This window comes from Microplitis demolitor, chromosome 7, assembly GCF_026212275.2.
Source record: "Microplitis demolitor isolate Queensland-Clemson2020A chromosome 7, iyMicDemo2.1a, whole genome shotgun sequence".
In the NCBI taxonomy this organism is placed as follows: Eukaryota; Metazoa; Arthropoda; class Insecta; order Hymenoptera; family Braconidae; genus Microplitis; species Microplitis demolitor.
In genome coordinates this window covers 2,739,227-2,764,751 of record NC_068551.1, presented here as the reverse complement: position 1 = coordinate 2,764,751, position 25,525 = coordinate 2,739,227, and the positions used below count along the sequence as shown (strand labels likewise).

Genomic DNA, 25,525 nt, shown 5'->3' with positions numbered 1-25,525 from the left:
TAATTTAATTTGACAGCTCATTAAATTTTTATAAATTTATCAACTATAAGGTAATTCAAAAATAAAGTATCAGATAATTGACATTTTTTGAATTTTCGAGAGCAAAATTCAAAATTAAAAGAAAAAAATTTTCAACTAAATACAAAAACTTCAAAAAACCTTCGGGTATATTTTCAAAAATTTTTTTTGTACAAAATATTTTGTGATCATATATAATCTGCTACAAAATCCAGATGCAAAATTTTCAAATGACAATCATCAAATTATTTTGATTTTTATTCTGGATTTTGAATTTCAATACGTTGTTATAAATAATTTTAAAAAAATTGTTACAGGTTCTATTGATCAATTTAGAAGACTGTCAACGATGTCTGAACCATTGGATAAAATCCCTGATGTTATCATTGATCCCAATGGCGTTTTTAAATATATTTTAGTTTATGTCCATGATGATAACAGCAAGCAAAGCAAACCCATAGTACGCGGCTACAAGAAATGCAAATTCCACGGTAAGATTAATTGTTTATTCACTTAGTAATTAGTTAATTACATATAGTAGTAGACAGTGAAGGTTGGGCGAATCGATATTTTGGGTGGTTTATTTTGACGGAACCAAGGTAACGCATTGGAAGGACGTTATTCTATTTGACACCGTAAAATAGTTTTATTTATTTATTTTTTGTACATAAAATTATCTGTTTATTAAACTTTAACTACAGTTCATTAAATACAGATCAAAGAGAGATATTTTTTAACAAATTACATTTTTTTTGTACAAATTCAAAATACTAGAATAATAATTTTCTTATAAATTTAATTAATTGAAATAATTGTAAAGAGTAAGAAAAATAGAGAGATTAATTTTTTTTATGAGATTGGCTGTCGATGGCAGTAAAAAGATATACATCCGTTACAAAAAATAATAACATAAAGCTTATTAAATAAATATATATTTATATAATTTTTTTGATATACTTTGGCTTCTGTTGATACAAAAAAAATAAATCTTATCCTAAAAATTACATTTTTATTCTTCACAATATTTTTTAAAAATATTTTCACTTTGTAACCTGAAGTTAACAGACAAAATTTTTCGGTTTTATTTAACAAATTAATTATAAAAAAAAAAAAAAAAAGTAGTAAAAATATGCACAGGTAGAAAATTAAAAAATCTATAGGTGCAATTTTTGAAAATAATTTTTTTTGTAAATTGTTTTGAAAAAAAATTCAAAAATTACTAGACGTTGGCTAACTTCAGTATCATTTTACTTTACTATTATTCATTTTTTTTAAATTTACATAAATTAACAAACTAATAAAGTAAAAAAAAAATGGCGGGAAAATTCAAACTCATCAAAATTTTGAATTTTAATTTTCAAAGATCCCGTAAATTTCATAGTGAAAATATTTAAAAAAAAAAAACATCTTAATAATTAAATTGACTTTTTTGTATCAATAAACTTATTGAAGATAATTAAATTTATACAGTTGATAAATATACACTAGGACGCTCGTCGAAAACAGCAACAAGCTCTTTGAATACTGAAACCCTCTGTGCAATTTCCGTGATTAGTATTACTGAGAGTTTTGATCGTATTACTCGCAATACTTTTATTATTATTTGAATTTGAATTGTTAATATTACAGGGCTGGCTTATGACAGCGTAAGCCCTGTCCTGCTCTCAGGTACTTTCCGAAATCTCATTCTTCTCTATAATATCCACGTCAGTCATTTTCCTTTTTGCCAACTCAGTGCTCACCTTCCCGCTGTCCATCTGAACAGACGTTTCCATCACTGCTAAATACCCTGTTTCGTCTTTGCATACATTATTTTCATTCGATGTTGCTACCATCGGCGACGACGGGTTTCTCAGCGGTGATGGAAAGCTGCACAGCTCTGAATCCGAAGTTCGATTCATTAACGTAAATGGCAATTTGACAGAAACTACTCCGCCCATCAATGAGACGAGAAGTTTTACCTGAAAGTTTTTTTTTTAAAAATCCAATTAGTTAATAAACTAATTACTTACTTAATCTTACTATAATTAATTAATTAATTACTTTTACGTAATAAGATACATTGATCGCAAAAGGATCTCTGTCTTTGTCATTATATCCAGCGCAGACGACTGTTGAGGCCAAACTACTTCCGGTCTTAGTATAATTATCTTCAAGCGCGATCCAATTTTTAGTTGAACTCATTGTCGGCTTAACACTGTACGTTTTTGTGAAATTTGTCCCAGGAGCTAGAGGACAATTTTCTCGTTCTGCCTCTGCTCCGACGACGTTTTTAAATTTCCCACTTTTAAACATACACACGTCCACGTGCTGAAGTAGTAAAATCTGTAATTACAGTTAATTAATTTTTAAAAAAGTATTTAGAGGAATAAAGACATTAATTTTTTTTCTTTATACTTATAATGAGTAATCACCTGAATCCTCTTTACGGATTTGTGGCTATCATTATTAATAGTCACGTGGACTTGTATAGCGTCGCTGTGAGTATAATTAGCGCGATCTAGATGCACCTCTAGGCGTATTGAACCGGCATTTAGTAGAAATGGTTTCTCGACTATGGCATGGGGGGGTTGTGGCTCTGAATGCAGATATTTAAAATTTTATTTAATCAAAGAACGTCAATTATATATAAATGTCTGATAAAAAAGAATTGGGTACCAAGTTGTGCCCTTACGCAATTACGAAATGCGCGCTCGAGTAAATGAGATTTGAATAAAGAAGAATCTTTTTTTTTAACTGAAATTTTACAACTTGTTACTGGATCAATAAATTGAAATGACTGTAACATATTTTTGTAGAGAATCAAGTGCTCGATAAAAAAGGCATCGTATAATTTTTTGATAAATCTGATTGTTCAAGTTATTTGAGCTGAAATTCAAATTTATGGTAAATTTATAGTTTTTTTTTACTTTACACCAAAACTATCAGTCTTATCGCAAAATGTCACAGGACATTTTTTGTAGATTATTTGATTCTCTACAAAAATATGTTACGGTCATTTCAATTTATTGATCAGTTAACGAGTTATAAAATTTCACTTAAAAAAAAATATTTCCCATGTTATTTAAAACGGAAATTTTATTTGAGCGAGCGCGGGTTTTGTAATTGAATTGAAGGACGAAACTTGGTACCGATTTTTTTTTTTATGTTACATTTAACGTAATTTCCGCATGAAACCGAATAAAAATACCGATTTTATTTGGCACTTTAATGTAAATAAATAAATTAATTATCTGTGAGCTTTATTAATTAAGCAGAGACATTAATAAGTCTTGTGTAAATACAATGGTGGTTAAAAATTAACTTAAATCTTCTTTGAAAGTATATGGAGTACTAACTCTCTCAGTACATTACTCACCGTCGCACTCAACGATCTCATTCTCACCCTCCATTATTCGTGTCCTTTGTGGCCTGCAGTCAGATTGAATTGTTGCTGGTTGTGAAACCGAGTAGAGATTACTCACTGGTACAGGTGCTGGATTTGTACGTTGTACAACTCTTATTCCCATTCGTATTGCTGAATTACGATGAACTTTTTCATCTGTTCTTTCAGCTATAAAATAAGTTATTTAAAACTTTTATATTATTAGTGTTGAGTATTCTATAAAATATTTTTATATTTTAGTTTAAAACTTTTCACGCATATTCTAACTTTTAAAAAAAATAAAAAAGTTATTTTAATTACTTGGATTTATATGAATTTTATTTTCAATAAATCTCTGTTGGAAATTCTTTCGAGTATCCCATGATTTTTAAAATAATATCTGGTGGGCGGGCTTATATATATGTACTCACAGTTTCTTTTAAATGGAATCGATTTAAATAATTCTCGCGGCAACAGAAAATATTCAGAGAGATTCAAGTCTTATTAAATTTACAATTCAATAATATCAATATTTCTAAAATAATTTAATTATGAATAAAAATATAACTCAGACCGTTAAATAAAAACCTCAATTTTATTTTTCATTTGCGATTTTTAAAAATGGATTGAGTTATAATTAATTAAATCATATAATTAAATTTCATGGGTAAAAAAAATTAATTTCTTATCATAGTAATCCACTTTTTAATTAATTAATTTTTTTGACAAAAAAATTGATAATGTATTTAATTTTGAATTAATTGATTTTATATTCAGACATTAAGTAATTAATTCAATTCAATTAAAAAAATATATAATTGATTTCTTATGTTATTAATTATTAACATCATTTTCTATCTTTAATTAAAATCAATTATTGCAGTACTACACAGAAAAAAAATTCTTCAGGTCAATTAAAAATTTTGTACTCAAAGAAATCTTTTTTTTCTGTGTAGTAAAAATCATCTCATTAACTCTACAATCGATCGCTTCACAAAAATAAATAGAACAAAATTTTTTGTGTCGATTTTTAAATAAAAGTTGTATGAAACCTTACCGACATAAACTTTTACATCGTAACAAGTTCCAATAGGGGCTCCATTATACTCTTTAGCGGGCAAAAGATGGACTGAGGGTGGAGCAACTGCTGGAATCTCCATAGAAAATGCATGAGAAGTAGGTCCTAGTCTTCTAATTAAGGCTTCCTGGATTACATGAAATAAATAAATAAAATATAGATTAGTTTCCAATTATAAAGATTAGTTCTTCAAGTTTCTTAGAGCATTAATCATTGGCATTATCATTATACTCATATATCCTAGATGTATATTTTTCAAGCGATGTTTTCCCAGTAATTTTTGTCGCAATCGATATTGATGTTTGCTGAGTTATAGATGGGGACAGATAACTTTTATCATGAAAGGTATATCGTAGGGATAAATATTACGAGACATGAGGGCGATGGTTGTCGTGTGGCTGATATAGATTGATTGGCTGTTTGATGATAGTAAGCACTGAGGAGTTGGACAGTAAAAAATATACGACATTATTTCATATTAATGTTAAAACTTTTTTTCTTATTATCGAAGTGGTGTTAATTTTTTACGAGCAACTTGAATTAGTGCTTGTAAGGCTCGCGTGTTTAATTTATAAAATGAGTTTGTTGGGTTTGTTAAGCAAAAGCTTTACTTTTTCTCAACATTTTTTTAATTGTTTCAGTTGAATTTAAAATATGAAATATATAGACAGAGCTGTGAGCATTTAAATAATTTTTTTTTATTTTAAATTGTTCATGCTTGCGAATAAAATAAAATATTTTTAAAAAGCTCGTCGAGTTGAAACATGTACAAAGAATTCCACTCGATGCACAACTTATACATCCATTATTATTTTTTTTTTTTTTGCATTTATCAAATTGTTAAGACAGCTGACATTTAAGGTTTACATAAACATTTAATATTATTTTCTAGGAGCTTTGATTTTATAAAATAATATTTTATGTACATGGGAGAATAAGAAATGTTGCAACAGGACTTGCTCTTAGTATTCACAAGATTAGTCCTGTTGCAGCAACAAACTCATGCTACTGGACCTATTCCTGTTGAAGCAATAAATATTTTTTTTCCATACATACAAAAAAAAAAAGGATTTTTTGGCGCGAAAAATTTATACTTGCTCTAAGAAAATTTCACGTGGCCTAAGAAATTTTCGTTTTGTGAAACAAAAATTTTTTTAAGACTAGAAAATAATTTTTTTTTTATTCAAAAAATTTTTTTCCTTCAAGAAAATTTTCGTTTTCAATTCATTATGCGAAAAATTTCTTAGGGCGAATAAAAATGTTTTTGAAGCGAGAAAAAATTCCTGCTTTCATTTCATCATAAATTTTTTTTTTTTGCACCAAGAAATCCTTTTTTTTTTTTGTTATATTTTTTCTCTTGTATTATTATTATAAATATGATTGAAACACTAGGATTTTTACATGACACTATTTTAAAATATAGGTTGTTTATTTAATGACGGATGACAACTGACAATGACATACATATTTTCATTTTAACTTCATTGTATATAATAAGAATGTAATCAAGTGTATAACGACTGAATTGAATGATGGAACTTCATTCATGTATATTATAATATATATAACAGCATACATAAAAAAAAAAAAAAAAAAGTTTGACAGAAATGGTCGAAAGCACTCTCGTTGACGAAGGTCTCGCCTTGTTCGCGACAGAATTAAAAAAAAATGGCCTCATAAAATTGCCGAGTAATATTCAAATGAAACTCAAAAAAGAATCCATTCGAAAAATTTATCTCTAAAAAATGATAACAGATTATCAATGCAGTTACGCAATTGTTTTTTTAACCATTTTATCTGTTATCTTTTTCATCCATCAAATTCTATCGCTCGGGTACTTTATCCTTATTATTGTTTAAGTAGCTTATGAAACAAATGGGAAATAGAACGCAAGTACCATAGATAGGAAGAGTTATTTTCTCAAAATATATAAGCTATTTATAATAAAAAGAGCTTTTAGCTTCTATTAACACAGTATAAAGTTTTAGAGAATATGGTAGTCGTCAGGAACCCACAGTGCTAAATGTTGGAGCAGCATATTCTAGTCTATTTGAACAAACCAGCAGTGATGAGTTATATTGGACTTTGGTGCGTTACTCTATTCAACCAGAGGTGCATTGTAGTATTTATTTGATACAAGCTTTAGTTCACTAGTCTACATTATATCTAGCTTCCGTTGGTTAGTTTCCAACCGGCTTTCTCCATTTGTGTCCTCATACGCTCATATCGTATCGCGAGTTTTAGGAAATAAAGCTAAAAAGATTTATGTTTACAGCTGAGTTTGTAATAGGACGGAAATTTAAGGGCGAACAGATGCCGTGTGTCACGAGATACTAACTTAACTTAAGCTACTTCATCAAGTTAAACATATATATACATATGTATGTTCAAGTATTTCTGATTCATTATACAGTAGAGCCGGGAGCTAGCAGCTAACAGCAAATAATTAAGTAGATGGGATCGAGTATAAAGAGCGAAATCCTAAACTCCTTCCGCAACATGTCCGAGGACAGTTTTTCAGACAGTAAATTTATTGGTGTCCTTGTTAACCTTGACTCTGTGACCTATCAAAATATATATATACTCTTAATCTTGTGTACTTTCAATTTATCGACTAAGTGATGAGCGCCCGAATTGATGGCCTCATCGTACACCTCAAAGCTACGGTCTACAATCTTCTCGTGCATCTATATAGTATGTGTGTTATATATTGTCAGTGTAGATATATATACATACATATGTATATAGTTGTCATAAAATGGTAAACGCGACTAAATTCGCGGCGAGTTTATCGAGTCGAGGCCAAGGTCAGGTCTCAATTCTCTGACGTCAGAGTGTACATCTCTTCTGATGCAGAAAAATAAAAACGTTATATTATTTCTTCAGGTGAAAAGAGAAATGTTTCAATTTTTATCTACTGATACTCTACTCTGATATCGTATATACTCATATTTATATTCTGCGCTATATTCCTACGAATTTTATCATCTTATATTGTATATTTATATTATTTTTTTTCCTTTTGTGTTGATGCTGAGTCGTGAGATGTGTCAAGACGAAAGTGATGTTGAATTCGAGTTTGAAATTTAACGTCGACAACACAAAGTCAAGGAGGATTATAACGCTCAGTGAATTTAATATTCCGGATATCGATTGCGGTTATTGATATTACATATATATGTGTATACATACATATGACAGCTAAACTTTTGATATTTAATAACAAATTTTGTTTTGTTTAAATATAATTATAAGTGCGGTAAAAAATTTAAATTTTTTCTTTTACGGTCTTTTAAAAATCAATGAAAAATTTTAATCACAGTTTTTTTTTTTTTTTTTTTACTATCTTTATGCAAAGCAGAATATTAAAAAAAATCACCTTGGTTCTAATTATTTAAATTTAAAAAAGAAAAAAAATGCACAATAAAAATGAATTCATGCATGCAATTATTATTCATTTTAAAAACAAGTTATAATGAATAACGCAAATATATGTGTACATAAAAAAAAAAAAACAATATTTGCGTTTTGTTCTCAGTTTTTAATTAAATAAAAATTGTATTTGATATATATTTGATAGCAAAATATGAATGCGAAGAATTCAATTTAACTGCTTAATAATTTCACGTATGAAAAGTATTTGTCGATCTTGATATATATTCAGCAGTATGCTTTATATGTTAACAAGAATATTAATAATAAATGCAGTGGGTCATTTTGCTCTGTCAGTTATTCTCATTAAATTGATTAATGAACAACCCGCGTCGAGTTGAGCTCGGGGGCTGGTGGTTAATCGGAATATGCTGTTATGTTATTGCTGCACTAGTTAGTGACGAGTCGGTCACGGAAAACAATAAACCCTCTGAGCTGTGTAACAACTCCCACTTAGCCGATACTCAATAATTGTCGTCTAAATCGCGTGTACTATGGCGGCAACATGTTACGCATGTTTATAACGTAGTGTGGTTGCGTATGTGCGAGGGTTGCAAATGTGGAAACCTATGAAATGTATGAAGTATATGAAATATATGATGTAGATGTGCAGATGACAAGTAGAATAATTTATACGAGTGTCGTAGTAGATGTATTTTAGTAACTACCTGTAAAGCTGTCGATGGCTCTTGGTGATCTGAGCCCGGATATGGAGGATACAGTTGGGCGAAGCAGACTATTGCCTCGGTGCAAAATTTTAGTCCCATTACCTCTTCATCCTCTCGTCCATATCGGAAGGTCAAAGTGACTTGTCCGTACACCTACTCATACACCAACCAATTCAATCATCCATGAAATACCAGTCTACTGGGTACTTCATCTAGTTGATTCAATACTCAATATATATGTACATATATACATATAGAGTATATACTCTAGTTCTATATCTATATCTATCTATACAAAAGCTACTTACCCGTTTGTTTTCAACGTATTCTGGATCTACCATTATTACGCCCAAGAGCTTATCTATTTTCCCATTGTAGACTATGAGATCACGATTAATTAAGTAAAGGATCAATTTGTTGTTCGGTAAAGATTTTTTGAATACCCTGAAATGAAAACTAATTTGAAGTAAATAATTAATTTTAAATAAAATTAATATTTACAGAGATAATATTATTTATTAAATGAAAAATTTAATTAATATTTAATGAAATTATTTTTCTTTTAAAAACTGAGATGATAAATGATAGTGAGTTGATAAAAATAACGACGTTCTGATAAAAGTACTTTTTGTGACGAAAAAAAATAATAATTGTTTGTAAATACCTTTGGTTGTTGAATATCGAATCATTGACCGGTGATGGGGTAGGATCGATTTTTCTGTAAATAATAAGAGATGAAATATTATTTCCGAGGGCATGAATATTTCAAATTCATTTCATAGTTGTAAAATTTTTCAGCAATTGTTGGGTATTGTAGATGATAATTTAATTGGAGCTTGTATTTCCGCATGAACGATATTTTGTTGACAATGGAAAATTTGTGATGCTTTAATATGCTTTGCATGAACTATTCAATTTTCTAGATGCTGCGCGAAAGAGGAATAACGTCAAAATTTTATATTGAGCTATAGCGTTTAATTTTACCCTCGGATAATTATATTTGCACGGTGTATTTGGTAGAAAAGCACTTTCATATAACAAGGTACCTTCATATATATATTAGGGTGTTTTTTTTTTTTTTTTTTTTTTTTCAAACATTTTTTTTTCTTAGCGTATATGAAAATTTTATTATATAGACGCCAGAAAAAAAACAAAAAAAAAAAAAAATAAATTTCCTGAAAATTTGAGTCTTTACTTTTGAATTTTAAAAAGTCGCGGTCTTTTAAAGTTTTCCCATTTAAAAACTGTATGTATATCAAATTTTTTTTTTCTAAATTCCTACTCATGCAGTTTTTGAACAATCGACTAATTTTTGGGCTCTATAGAGCTTGAAGTCTTCTTTAAAATTTCTGCGAGTGACAGGTGCATTTTCAACGATTCAAAAGTTATGAGTAGGGCCAGGATTTTTGGGTTGATTTAAAAATAACAATTAATAATTAATTAATGAATTTTTGATATTACGGTGAAAAAATTGGTCTTATTAAAAAAGTTTTCAAACAAAAGTTGTAGGAAATTTAATTTTCCAAAAAAAATGTCTCTTATGATTTTCGTATACGACCGATATTTTCACCGTAATTTAAAAATTAAAATTAATAACGAATGATTCAAATTTTTGTTAATTATGAAAATCTTAATTTTGAAACTACGGCTTTCTTAATAGTCCTAAGAAAAAAACATAAGAGACACTTTTTTTAGAAAATTAAATTTGCTACAACTTTTGTTTGAAAACTTTTTTAATAAGACCAATATTTTCGGCGTAATATCAAAAACTTGACACCATTAATTTCAAAAATAAAGCAAAAATCGTCCTTAATTGTGACTCGCCCTAGAAAATGAGTTCAAAAACTAGACTATTGCAGAAAAACTGCCTGAGTAGGAATGCGACCTTTTCAAATTTAAATTAAGGGCTCAAATTTTCAAGAAATTTTTTTTTTGTCGTCTACATTAAAATTTTTATATAGGCTAAGAAAAAATATAAAAATGAAGGCAGTAAGGATATACTTTAAAAAATGAAATTTCTTAATGGAATTTAAATTTGATACATTTTTTTTTTGCTTTTAACGAATTACTTAACAAAATGATGTTTATTCATTCACTTAATCACTCCAGCTATTACGGAAAAGTAATTTGATATTTATAATTCACGGGTGCAAGGAATTTGAATCATCTTATTTGACGCGATGTAACGAGTCTAACTTGTAGATTTAGAGGTTATTGAAATCGATTTTCTCTCATCTTGTAGAGTTTCTTCTTTTTCTTGCCCTTATTTTTTTATTATTCTTTTTCCACGGTAATAAACTAACCATAAAGAAAATCGACCGCGTAATATAAGTAGCAGATATATAAATATATCACTGAAAAATTTAATGAGAAAAAGGATGACGCAGCTTCAGGCATTAGCTATTGTTGCCTGAGAAAAGTACAAAATATATGAAAAAGTATAAAAATAAAAGTTGAGTAGAATAAAATTTTCCGATTGACTGGTACATTTTCATTAGTCTAATCGTCTCTGCTATGACGCCGTAAAAATAAACTCTTTTTAAATTAAATGTTAGAGTTTACATTAAAAGTAACTTGAAAATAAATTAATCTATAAATTTACGAATTAAGCCAGACAGTTTTGTAATAAAATCTTTCGGTGGCTATGAGATTTATTCAAATTAGTTCACTTGTTTCGAAGATTTCAACGGAAAAAAAATATCTATAAAACTTTTATCGGGATATTTAACAAACGGCTCAAATAATTTACATTTGACTTGAGGCAATGAGGAGTTACTATCTTACACCAGGTGTGATTTAATTTGAGATCACTTTTAAAGTTTTAAATTGTTAATGAAAAAGTGAAAGTTTATTTCTTTGAACTTTATTCTTCAAATAACTCAGAAGTTAAGTAACGTGATCGATTCCTTTCAGAATTAAATTATCAGGGACTTTGAATTATTTTTTTTTACCGCGGTATTGAAAGAACTCATTATGCTGATTAATCCGTTTGACTAATACTTAATTTATTTATATCAAGTAAAGTTTGTTTAATTATATTGAAATTTGGTCGCCTCAAATTCTATCCGGGCGAGTTAAACGTAACTTCAATTTACTTTAATGAGATTTCTTTATAAGTAAAATTTTATACAAACGTAAATATTTATTTTGACAAAATAAATTATTTGATAAACATTGAGGAAAAACTAAACTTTTAATGGGAAAATACTTTTTTTATTAAAAATTTTTTATCAAAATTATTTAGAAATTTTCTCGGTTTTAAATTTCCATACTTTAATTTAAAAATTCGCGCCTTTATTTATTCAAATTCTCAAATTATATTTTTTTAGTTAAAAGAATTATCTGACTAAAATTTGAAATTTTCCGAATGAAAATAAAAGAAAAATTATTTAGAAATTTTTTCAGTTTTAAATTTCCATACTTTATTTTAAAAATTCGCGCTTTTATTTATTCAAATTCTTAAATGATATTTTTTTAGTTAAAAGAATTATCTGACTAAAATTTGAAGTTTTCCGAATGAAAATAAAAGAAAAATTATTTAGAAATTTTCTCAGTTTTAAATTTCCATACTTCAATTTAAAAATTCGCGCCTTTATTTATTCAAATTCTTAAATGATATTTTTTTAGTTAAAAGAATTATCTGACTAAAATTTGAAGTTTTCCGAATGAAAATAAAAGAAAAATTATTTAGAAATTTTTTCAGATTAAAATTTCCATACTTTAATTTAACAATTCGCGCCTTTATTTATTCAAATTCTTAAATGATATTTTTTTAGTTAAAAGAATTATCTGACTGAAATTTGAAGTTTTCCGAATGAAAATAAAAGAAAAATTATTTATAAATTTTCTCAGTTTTAAATTTCCATACTTTAATTTAAAAATTCGCGCTTTTATTTATTCAAATTCTTAAATGATATTTTTTTAATTAAAAGAATTATCTGACTGAAATTTGAAGTTTTCCGAATGAAAATAAAAGAAAAATTATTTAGAAATTTTCTCAGTTTTAAATGTCCATACTTCAATTTAAAAATTCGCGCTTTTATTCAAATTCTTAAATGATATTTTTTTAGTTAAAAGAATTATCTGACTGAAATTTGAAGTTTTCCGAATGAAAATAAAAGAAAAATTATTTAGAAATTTTTTCAGTTTTAAATTTCCATACTTTAATCTAAAATTTCGCGCCTTTATTCAAATTTTTAATTAAAAATGATCTGAATGAAAAGTTTAGAAAATAAACTTTTCTATCAACAAAATAAAATATTTTATTAAAAATCAGGTTTTCATCAGCCTTAAATGCTATGAGCCCGTAGAAATTAGCTATTGTTACTATCAGAGGAAAAATGAAATATATAAGCAATAAAATAAAGAACAATAACAAAAAATAAAAAGTAGATTGAATGTTCCGCTTTTATCAGTTAAAGTCTCTACTGTTCAGTGAGAAGAAAAAGGAGTCCAGATGTGTTCGGTCTGCTCAGGGAATAGGAAACAAGCTAGCACTCGGGAATAACAACTAAAATAAAAATAGGAAACTTCGTATTTATATGTATCAAGAAAAAGAATCTAGTCGATTGAAATTTCTATCTTACAATACACAGTGCAATATAGTTATTTCCGACACTCTATTCAAAACAATAACCATATCTCGGTAAAAATATTGTGAAATTGTCCTTGCGTATATATTGTCAGGCTGCTCTCAATATATACATAAATATATTTATGTTAATAACGTATTTTATCTTAAATGCATCTGTTCTTTCTATTCCAAGGCTGGCCTACTTTTTGCAAACTCGCGTAAATAACAGTTTTTAGGTGTTGCCACTTAGTCTAATAGAACACACGCACACGGTATCGATTATTGACCTATCGATTAATTATAGTGACAAGGGTGTTTTCGAATAAAAAATATTAATTTCGTAAATAATTTTAATCTTATATATTTTCCATCAACCACTCCCTCAAAAAGCTTTTTTTTCATGCTACCGAGTAATAAAGTGACCCCACTATCAAAAAAACGATAAAATAAACCTTACTACGTCCAGTACTTTTTTCTTTGACCATTAACTTGCCAGAATCACACAATTTGTGAGTTAATCCCTTGTATGTAGACAAACTTGCATTGAATCATTGTCTTAATCCAATTAGAACACACGGACAGGGATTTGATAGCTAAGGTTATATATTTAATGATATTAAGTAACATGACTACACTCAGGCTGGTTATCGCATTGCATGTTTTATTTATGGGCTGTACCACGTATGTAGTTATAATATCCTTGACGAATATTCTATGAGAAATGTTATGTGCTGGTGCTGGTGCCAGCGCTGTTCTTATTACATTATAAATTATAACAACATCAGCAACATATAGCTGACGGTATCCCAATTATGGTTAGCAGCCACTTGGAAAATAACAAAATCTCGTCGCGAAAACTCTACAGGTTGGAGTTTTTGTTGCACATAAAGAACAAGTGATGGAAAGAAATGTCTATTGTGAACTGGGACAGTTATCATCAGCGCTGGACTGAGAAAAGAATGAAAAAATGTATGAAAAAAAAAGTAAAAGATATAAAAATAAAAGGAGTGATAGTGAAAATGAAATTCCCCTATACAATTTGATGATAGTACCAACGGTAAAGTGTCTTGGGCTTAGACCCACTTGTCACGCTCATCATTTTATCTTACCCCTCATACAATATATACGTGTCTTTTGTTTCCCTTCATATCTTATCATTTATTCTGACAGTAGTTTCCTCAGAAACCCGGAATAAAAATAATAAAGACGCTTTACTTGGTTTAAACATTAAACCTTCAGTGTAAACTTTTAACTAAAACATATTTTTTAAATTTATTTATATATTTTTATTTGTAAATAAATTCACGCAAAAGTTTACTTCAAGTTTTCCCATTCAAAGTTTATTAATTATATTTGTCGTAAAAATAGGTGAGACTTAATTTGATAAAAAGGGGTTGGCTTAATTCCCCAGCGTAATCCGGAGACTACTCTGTACTCTGTACCAGTTGTGTTAATTCTACTGGGAAATACCATTGAATATTCTTTTCACATTTTTGAAGTGCGTATCTCTTAATATCGGTAAAGTCTGCCAAAAGCTTGTCTAAGATGCTACGTGCGGAAAAAATATTACGGTGACTTAAAAGTATTTAATTATCTTGGAATAGTTTATCGATACTCTAAGAAGCTTTGACAGTAACTTTAGTCTGAGGAAATTAAGTTCTAAGTTTGTGTTCGGCATACTGAGTATGGCTTTTACTTGTTGGATACTTTTAAATTGGCCAAAGTGCTTTATAATACCAGAGTACTTTGTATAATAATATATATAATATATATATAATAATAACAATGCAAAAGGGTTTACGTATAGTAGTCACCTATCAGATCGCGTGTCTGTCTGTTGCTGCAATCCACTTGATGTTTCTTCCTGACGACCCACATTTCTGCAAGCCTCCTCGTATGTCTTTTTGTCATCGCCGTTAGCATTTTCTATGGCATCTAAACTATCCTCCATCCTGTCAATCGTTTATTTAATACCTTAAAAGCAACCTGTAATTTGATTTATCACTTATTATCACAATACAAATTTATACTGGCACTCTCTATATTGATAAAAGCCAAAGCGTCGATAAAAAAATTATGCAGGAATAATTTTTTACCATGCGTCAATGTCGGGATCAATCATTTGTCATATTGGTTAGATTTTTATCTCATGATTTACTATTTGAATTTTTTTATATTGTAGAGGCTTAACTTAACGCTCCGACTCTGAAGGCTCCGCAGTTTATATAAAATCCCTGATTGATTTTCTGGGGGTTGAAATGTATATGCGGTGAAAAATAAATGAGAAAAATTGAGGAAACGAAAGGTACGAAATGGATGAAAACATTCCATAGCTTCAGGGATTGATTTTTTGGAACCTCTTCAAATTTATGAGTTTGGTTTTTTCGGTTGATGTCAATTTTCAGTCGCGTTTAAAAAAATTACAGAGCGCCCGCGTGAAAATATATATGGTAAACATATATTAAAAAATATATGTTATGGATATAAATATGTGACAGTACATGAAATTTTATATAGAACTATATAAATTTTGGCCGATTTTATTATATTTCTATATATGTTTTTTCTTATATAATTTCATATATTTTTGTATGATTTCAATATATTATTTATATATGGAAACAAATAAGAATACATTTATAATTTATCATTATATGACACGATATATGTACCATGTATTGAATTTTATAAATTTTTATATATTTTTCGATATATAGAACCATATAATTCCCATATATATAAGAATAAATCAAATCTATTCTTTTCTGTCTTCCTCTGTTATAAGATTCAATATATATATTATATATATATATATATATATATATATATATATATATATATATATATATGCTAGCTTACAAATTTACATATATAATTATCAATATATGTAATACATATATATGCTAACTTATAAGTTTACATATATGATTATAAATATATATAATACATGTATTAATTTATAAACTTATGTATATAATTAATTATATTAAAACTTACTATATTATATATAAAAAAAATTATACAGTCCCATATTGATTATATATTTTTCCATATATATTTATCATATATTATTTTCATGCGGGCAGAAGTGAAAAATTTAAAAAATTCACGGAGAATTTTAGTTTAAAAATATTGAATGTGACAAGTGATTAATTATTAAAAGATAAAGCTTACGTGATCGATCATGCATAATAGAGTTGGTAATCGCTTGCTAATAAAATCCTGCGCGATAAACCGCGGGAGAATATAATTTGGGTACATTGACGCTGGTGCTTCGGGGATCTCAATATAAACAGATTATGTTGTTATAATTGAGTTTTATTTTATCTTTACATGAATATATAAAAATATATTTTCATATTAAAAACATGTTTTTCATCAATTACACAAAAACAATTATAATTTTTTAAATAATCCAATTTGTAGTCAAGTATGAAAACAATTTTTATTATTTCAAATGCGGATAAAATTTTTGTCAACTTTTAATTAATTTTTTTTTTTGCTTTTTATCTGAGGGTTAAAACTTTAAAGTGTTTAATTGTCATGAATTTCCACTGAATAAATATTTTCTGTGTAATTATGTTTTAAATTTCACGTGAATATAAACGAAAAACGGCTCGCTGACAGACTATTTATGAATATTTAGTTTAACTAACGCCTTTTTGCACGGTAAAAAAAAATTATAATCCAGGCTTTTTAATTAATCTTCATAGCTATAGATATATGCAAATATATATAATAGAATAAATCCGTAGCAGCAAAACAAAGGCTTGCTCGCATGTATCTCTGATTCGTGCTTTGTCTCATTCGAGATAAAATGCTAATTCACGGAGACAATAAAAAACTATATGTCGGACACACTCTAAACACAACGCCTGCGATCCCTATAATCCCGTGGGCAAAAAGTGAAAACAATAGACACATGATAAAAAGTGTTTTTTATTCAAAAAAAGTAATCAAAGTGACAGCGTAAATGTTTGTTTGATTGTGTGCATAATAATAGGATCGAGATTCGAGGGTAATATTCGAGTTTGTTGACGAACAGATCTCGTGTCACGTCAAAGCGGTCGTGTAATTTTTTCCAAGCTGCCAAAGACAAAGGGAATAAAGTACGCGAAGTAAAAAAGTTTGAATTTTAGCAAAAAATAAAGAGGAACTGAGCGTAAGACATTAGTGGGAAATCTTTGATATCAAGTTACGGGTCAATCGAGTAATGTTACTCGTTTACTTTTTTGTAATACATATGACTATTATTTTAAACTTTTGTGGATTTTTGAAAAAGCGGCTTTACGTCATTATAAGCCAAGATAACTTTTGACGACCTCGAAATATAATACATACTCAAAAGTACTTTTCAAGTCTAAGTATTTTGTGTACCGTGTACCTGTAAAAGCCTCTCTTTATAAATATATATATCTATCTATACATATATATGATGTTTGGGACAAGTAGTAAATTTAAAAACTTTATTCATTTTTCATTGCTTGTCCTTGGTTTAACGACGGCCATCCTCAAGATACTTTAGACTATTAAATTAACTTTTATTTTCACTCACCACCTGTGCTTCCATTCTTTTTATTAAATTTTCATTACTTTTTTTTAAATTATTTGTTTTTTTTTATCAACAGCAAAAATTATTTTAATATTTAATCTAAGATAATTTACACTGGAAAATTTACGAAGTAAACATAATACTGAGGTTAGCTCCATTTTTGAATTTTTTTTAAAGCAGCAAATCATAAAAAAAAAAATATTTGAAAAAATTGCACTTATAGTTTTTTCAATTTTCTACATGTGCATTTTTTTAGTTTTTATTTTTTTGTAATTCATTCGTTGAAAAAAAAATCAAAAAACTTTTAATTGTCTGTTAACTTCTGGATGATAAGTTAGCTAACGTTTAATTACGTTTGGATTTTTTTCAAAATGACAAATTATTAAAAAAAAAATATTTTGAAAAATTGCACCTGTAGATTTTTTATTTTTCTACATGTGCAATTTTTCGTTTAATTTTTTTTGGGAATTGATTTGTTTAAAAAAAATCCTAAAGTTGTTAATTGTACCCTTGGAGTAAAATGAACTCCGAATTAACGCGATATTTTTCATTATATATTTTTTACAATTAATTTAAAATGTAACTGAATAAATTACCTTTAAAAGATTTAATCTCGTTATCTACTTGCAAGTGATATATTTTTATGTGCACACTGAACTATATACTAATATATAACTATAAAGTCCGCTTGTTGCTCACAACGCAAAAGTTTTCTCGGTTTTTTTTTTACTTTTATTTTACAATTTCACTCCACGGTCGATCGAATGATATAACGATGTGCACAGCAATCAACCGAACATCTTTACAAATAATAAATATATAATTGTTTCAGTAAAATTTACTTTTAATGATACGTATAAATTTAACCGACTGACAACATTTTTTTATATTTAATAAAACAAACTTTTCCCTTACTCATTTATTTTAGTCACGCACACATATATTTTTTTTCATGATTAATGTCTAAATAATATATATGTATATATATATTTTTTTTGTTTAAATAATTTACATCATTGATAGAAGTAAATTGAATTTCGGGCGTAATAAATTACAAGTTGATTGTTGATTTTATGGGATTGTAAGTAATTAAGTTAAATTAGTTTAATTACGATGTCAAGTGAAACTAGTCGGTGTAACATCAGACCGATCCGACATCTGAAGCGGCTCGTCGAGCACTGAAGGCAACCAAAGGAAAGCTCACGCAGGCGTTTCGCCGGGCATCACGTTCTACTGTATCTCAACAAACTTTTTCACTAATATATACTGTTATAATTTTTTCCTCGTTTACTTTATATGTAGAAAAAATGGGGCTTAAGGTTAATAATAATCACAGTAGGCAGTCAAAAAAAACGAGGAAAAATAAAAAAGAACAACACTACTAATGATAAATCACTATTTCCAGTAAAAAATTACTATCTGTAATGAATAATTACATGCGGAGAAAAATATTGTAGTTTCTACGATGTCTGATAGTAATTATTACAATCGAAAAATTTTTAACTACACGCTAAAAAAATGGTAAGAATTACTACGGCTGCCCTATTCCAAAACACAGTAAGAGACAAATTTTTAAAAATCAATTTTCTAGTATTTTTAATTCCAGTGGAACATGATTCAATTAATTTTTCAAAAAAAATTTTTTTGACAGTTACTATGTTTTGGAAATGGGCAGCCGACAATCTTGTAATAGAGAATGATTACATGGAGAGAAATGTCAAGTAAAGATACCTATGCATGGTAAAGGTTACATTACTCTATAGTTTGTGTCACGCCGCTATTATGTGACTGCTTATATAAACTATAGAGTAATGTAACCATTACTATGCTGCATAGTCATATTTACTTGATATTTCTCTCCGTATACTGTATTGTATGTAATAATCATTATCATGCTTTTATATTGACCATTAATTTCTCGTACAGTAATTATTACTGTCGATAGTAATAGTTACCGTCTAAATAGTAATATTATAACTGAAATTTTTTTTATTTTGCCACTTGAGACAATAATGATTACCGTCTCAAATAAGAATAGTTACTTCTTTGAAATAGGAGGTATTGTCACTTTTTTCAGCGTGAGTCTTATGTATTAATAATTACAATGCGTAGTTACTCTCTACACGGAGAGAAAATTATGGTAACAGTTACAATTTATTATGGGAATGGTTCCCATACTGCATGGTAACCGGTTTTTTTCAAATGTTGATTATAGGAACGACACCCATATATATTATGGTAAACATTTCTATAATTATGGGTATAATTCCCATATGGTATCGGAATAGTTCCTATGGAATCATGGTAATCATTACCATAATATTATGGTAATTGTTACCATAATATTTAGAAATTATTATAATTTTTTTTTTTTTAATAAGCGTTTTTTTTGTATATGTAATAATTTCCATACATTATGGGAATGATTACCATAATATTATGGTAACCATTACCATAATATGATGGTTATGTTTACAATAATATTATGGTAATCGTTACCATAATATATAGGGCTTATTCCCATATACACTTAGGAACTATTACAATGTGGTTATCGGATTGGTTCCTATTTGCTTATGGGAACTATTCCTATGAGTATGGTAATCATTACTATGATTCTTTCCCATGCGATATGGAAACTGTTACCATAATGATAGAAATTGTTCCCATACTTATGGAAACTTATCCCAGAATGTATGGGTCTATATCCCATAATCCCAAGTAATCATTACCATAACGGTATAGGATGATAATTTATAAACGTACTAGGAACAGTTACCATAATTTTCTCTCCGTGTAAACACGAATAAGTAAAATAAGTGAATATTGACTAAATCTGAGTGCCAACCACTTTTTGAAATTAGTGGTTCGGTTTTCACTTGGAATTAGCGAATATTCACTTATTTCCACTTATTCATGTTTAGAGAGTATTCCCATCATGTAAGAATAACCGTTACCATCTCGCGTTAGCAACATTAACAATCTGACGCTGCTAGTCGTTTTTAATACCAACTAAGATAATAAAGAATACTATCTGCATAGTAAAAATTACCATACAACATAGGAGGGTCTGTTACAAAATTTTCTTTTACTAAATTTATAATCCTCCTCTAAAAAGTTTATGACCGGATGTCGTGTCGTTTTACGTCACTTCTGTGACTATTTTATTCGGTTGTCGATTGGTCGACTGAAATAGTGGCAGCATTTTTGAAAAAATGAAGCGAGCATGCCATGTCTAGTAAATTAAAAAATAATGAAATCAAAATAATTAGCCAGTCAAAAAAATCTATTCTGAGTAATGAAATTTATTGCAATCAGTCTTAGTATCTGTTCTGGACAACAAAAACTTGGTTATGATTTATATAACGTGCAATATCACAGATGTTTTCTATCATATTCAAGGATACTTCAATTATACTTACAGTATCATGTTTTTTTATATTTTTCAGATAAGTTAAGTATTGAATTTCGATAAATGGTGTAGTGTACAAAATTTCTTGTACATTACTAATGAAAACGACTTTTTTTTTTAATATTATTGATAAAATTAATTCAAAAATCGGCAAAAATTTGAATGCAAATAAAAAAAATTACTTTTGCGACTGCATTGATTTCTTAAATATATGAGAATTCTTTCAATATATTAAACTTAACTCAGCATAGTAAAATAATTTAATAAGAATGACAAATCCTTTTTGATTTACTGGGACAAATTTTAGCCAGATGTTCTCTATGAGTTATTTCTACTATCGCACGCGTAATTTTTTACTCGAGAAAATAATCTCTGGATTTTAAAACTATTTATAGTTCGCCCAGTCATATATTCATTTTTTTCTAAACTTTTTTTCCCGTGGAATTTATTTATTGTAATTTAACTATATCCATATTTAAATTATCGCCGACGGTTATTTATGCGTACAAAAGGTTTTATCTCTTCATTAAGAAGTTTCCAGGACAACAATAACGTCAAGTTATATATACATTTAGTCTTATTTAAACATAACCTTAAATATCAAACAAACTGCGTAATATATTAATAAATTCATATAACATTGAATTTATTGCGTAATTAAAAGCGTTGATATTTTTTTTTCCTGTTACTCGATAAATGTCAATGTGGGAAAACTAATTAAAAATTACAATGAATTCAATTTATATTTTTTATTTGGTGACGTAATGGGTTAATAAATGGAAAAATAATATTTAATATTATAAACTGATAAGAGTATTTGAATGATGTAATGACAGAAGCGATGAGTGGGAAGAAAATAGTCCCTGCGGAAATTATAAGTGTCACGAGAAGAATAAAGGAAGCGGTTAATCGGGATAAGAGAAAGCTTTTTACGGGTTTCTTCCTACTTAAACATTTTGCGGATGTTACCTCTGAGAACAAAACTAACTTTTTCATTCTAGTGCAAGTGTAAGTTTAATAACGCGGATTTTTAAACTTTTTTACCTTTACACGGAGATAAAATTATGCTAACCGTTATGATAATAATTACTTGGAATTATAGGATATACGCTTATAATTTCCGCGAAAAGTTTCTATAACTGGGAACCATTCTTTTAATTATGGTAAAAATTCCTGCAACGTATGGTAATTGAATTATGGTAATGATTACCATGCTCATGGGAATAGTTTCCATAGTCATGCAGTAATTAATCCTATATCCCCATTGGAACGGTTCATAGATGCGTATATAGTATACGCTCCCACATATGTGTGATATTTTCCTATAGTATTATGGTAAGCGTTTCTATAATACTATGGTAAAAATTACCGTATACTAAATCACTATGACCATAATCTCATGGTAATTATTACCATAATACTATGGTAATTATTGACATAATACCATAGTAATTATTATCACAATAGTAATTACCATAATACTATAGTAATTATTACCACAATACCATAGTAATTATTATCACAATAGTAATTACCATAATACTATAGTAATTATTACCACAATACCATAGTAATTATTATCACAATAGTAATTACCACAATACTATAGTAATTATTACCACAATATCATAGTAATTATTATCACAATAGTAATTACCATAATACTATAGTAATTATTACCACAATATCATAGTAATTATTACCATAATACTATAGTAATTATTAACATAATACCATAGTAATTATTAACATAATACCTCAGTAATTATTAACATAATACCTTAGTAATTATTACCATAATATATGGTAACGTTTACCATAGTAGTATGGTAACGATTACTACCGTGACATAGAAATTATTACCATAATTTTGTAGGAAATATTGCGATATTGTAAAGGAATGAAACCCATATAAATAAGAATTTTTACCATACAATATAGGAACCATTCCCATAATATTCTGTAATTGTTACCGTAAATTTTTTCCGTGTACTTCGATTTATTAATTTTTTTTTAAAATTCTATTGCACTTTTTGTGCGACTAAAATTTAATAAAAGTAAAAACAAAACAAAAAAAAAGCCAATAATTTATTTTTGTATCACATAAATTCGATAGAATACTTATGTGAAACTCGTAGTAACGTACGTGACAAGAATTTTTATATTAACAAATGTTTGCGTTTTAAAATTAATCAAAACAGATTAAAGTAAGTTATGTGGGTGGATGTAAATAACAAAAATCTGGCACAGTTATTTGGTAATGAAATTTTGAAAAAGTTATAAATAAAATTTTTGCTTTGACTTCTTGTTGTTAAACATCATAAATATATATAAACTTAGAATCACAGCTACGGCAATAACACATACGTTTTATTGAATCACCAAAATAATTTATAATTTACTCTTATTCAATACTCTCGATCAAAGTATACTTAAACAGCAAGTCAATCTATTTTTGATACTTTCAATATCGTTAAATTTATAAATAACCAACTGCTACAACCATAGTTCACGCTTACTGTCAATATTTAATTTAAATGTTAACATAAACTCGTAAATCCAATGGGTATACGTATTTATATTTTATCATTTAATATTTATTATCTTCGATTTATCAAAACTCATTTCATATTTGATTTTATAAATTTATTTATTTGCTCGTAAATATTTTTTTTCATTCCAATAAAAAAAAAAGTTTATATCAACATACGAGTTCTTTGAGCCAAATTAAATACATTTTTATTTTATATGAATCGAACACTGTCAAAAAATTGCGGAGTGAACGCAGATTAAATCTGGAGTGGATGTCTGTCTATTCATTTGATCTCCATGGACTGAAATTAATTGACTACTTAATTATCCTGTGCGACTTGGTTGTTTCTAAAGCTCTGTAACTCTGATCGACAAGGCGAATTCGAATTTAAATAAAATCCGTGATCACTCTGACCCGTGTAGAATTTATTTCAAAACAATTCGACGAGGAACTTTTAAACCCGACACCAATTAGAATTTCGAGTCGAACTTTCGTAATTTTGATAGTAAAAAAAAAGTTTATCTAGGAATTTATGAGTGAATTTTGAGTAGAAAAAAAACGTTTTCAAAAGGCATTTCTCAAAATGTATTTTTACTAAATTGTACCCTTGTTCCGAAAAAATTTCCATTGGAAACCAATAGCCTCAGCAGAATGAAAAAACTTTCGTAAAAAGTTCAAAATTTGAGTTTTTAAAATGTCCTTTTTTTTTTTTTTTTTTTTTTTTTGAATTTATATGCCAAGGCTTAAAGCCAGATGGCAAAAATATAAAATGATATACATTGTCACATAGAATACTATATAAACAGAACATTTAATTTGATATTAATGAGATTTGACAAACTAGTAGGTTCTATCAATTTCTAGATTTAAGAAGAATTCAAATGCTTCATTTTTAAAACTTTCAAGAGAATGGGTGTTTATGACATCTGATGGTAGCTTCTGCCATAACCGAATTTTACCCAAATTTCGCTCATAAAATTCTAGATAACCTTTTTTTTCTGTCAAAATTACAAAAATTCAAAAAAAGCCACTCGAAATTCTAAAAGGTTTCAAATTTAGAAGTTTCACTAATCGAATTTTTTTTAAAACTTTCAAGAGAATGGGTGTTTATGACATCTGATGGTAGTTTTTGCCATAACCGAATTTTTACCCAAATTTCACTCATAAAATTCTAGATAACCTTTTTTTTCTGTCAAAATTACAAAAATTCAAAAAAAGCCACTCGAAATTCTAAAAGGTTTCAAATTTTGATGTTCCACAGATCGAATTTTTTTTTTTTTTTAATTTTTTTACTCGATAAACTCCCGATTCTCACAACATTTTAATGTCAAAAATTATCATCTCGTTAAATTTATTGACATCATTGTAAAACTAAATTTTTTTGAACTAAAAAAGTAATAAAACCCACACATTTGTCATTTATTTCACAAAGTTATCCTCTCAGAAACTTGTGATACCCTGACACAAACATGCTAATTAGTAATTACGATGGGATCCCGCATTAATGAGCTTAGTTGTTGATGAAATTGCTTAGGGAAATCTATACTATCTCTGTATTTTGTATTTTCTGCCTTTAATCTGTCGTCTGTTTCTATTTCTACCTCTATTTCTATCTCTATCTCTGTTTCTTAATTACTGGTCGGTATTTTCCTGCCTTATTGGAGAAAAAATTTCAAGTCATTATGATCATGATAAATCGATTTACAAATTACTCTATTATCGTCGACAAGAATACTTAAAAGGTAAACAAAAAAAAAATTAAATTTGCTGACGGAATTTTATAAGAGTCTTACAGTAATGAAGAATAATAAAAAAACAAATATTACCTTTTATGGGTATCTCAGTTTCAACAATTTCCACATCGCGACTATTTGCTCTCGATCGGTAGAGCCTCG

General features: G+C 28.0%; 2 protein-coding genes across 4 annotated transcripts in view; one reads left to right on the top strand and one right to left on the bottom strand.

The window, feature by feature from the left end:
• Positions 1 to 25,525, top strand: part of LOC103571115 (14 kDa phosphohistidine phosphatase) — a 32,094-nt gene that overhangs the window by 1,403 nt on the left and 5,166 nt on the right. For all 3 annotated transcript variants that reach the window (XM_008549129.3, XM_053740746.1, XM_053740747.1), the window contains exon 2: positions 336 to 509. In XM_008549129.3, the coding sequence (XP_008547351.1) occupies positions 336 to 509 (174 nt within the window). The remainder of the gene's footprint in view (positions 1 to 335; positions 510 to 25,525) is intronic.
• Positions 1,405 to 25,525, bottom strand: LOC103571113 (arrestin homolog). The gene is made up of 10 exons (XM_008549128.2): positions 25,457 to 25,525; positions 14,948 to 15,119; positions 9,225 to 9,278; positions 8,869 to 9,004; positions 8,561 to 8,713; positions 4,440 to 4,587; positions 3,377 to 3,571; positions 2,433 to 2,596; positions 2,062 to 2,343; positions 1,405 to 1,979 (listed from the first exon to the last, which is right to left on the bottom strand). Exons 2-10 carry the CDS (start codon positions 15,082 to 15,084, stop codon positions 1,683 to 1,685), a joined length of 1,566 nt encoding a protein of 521 aa, XP_008547350.1. The 5' UTR covers positions 15,085 to 15,119; positions 25,457 to 25,525; the 3' UTR covers positions 1,405 to 1,682.

Bases quoted from the DNA above. Each gene is read 5' to 3' on its own strand.
- LOC103571113 (XM_008549128.2), bottom strand. From the start codon at position 15,084: ATGGAGGATAGTTTAGATGCCATAGAAAATGCTAACGGCGATGACAAA. The intron at 9,005-9,224 runs GTATTTACAAAC...TTTTCATTTCAG, and splicing joins TCGATATTCAACAACCAAAG to GGTATTCAAAAAATCTTTAC. The intron at 4,588-8,560 runs GTAGTTACTAAA...CATGTAATCCAG, and splicing joins AGCCATCGACAGCTTTACAG to GAAGCCTTAATTAGAAGACT.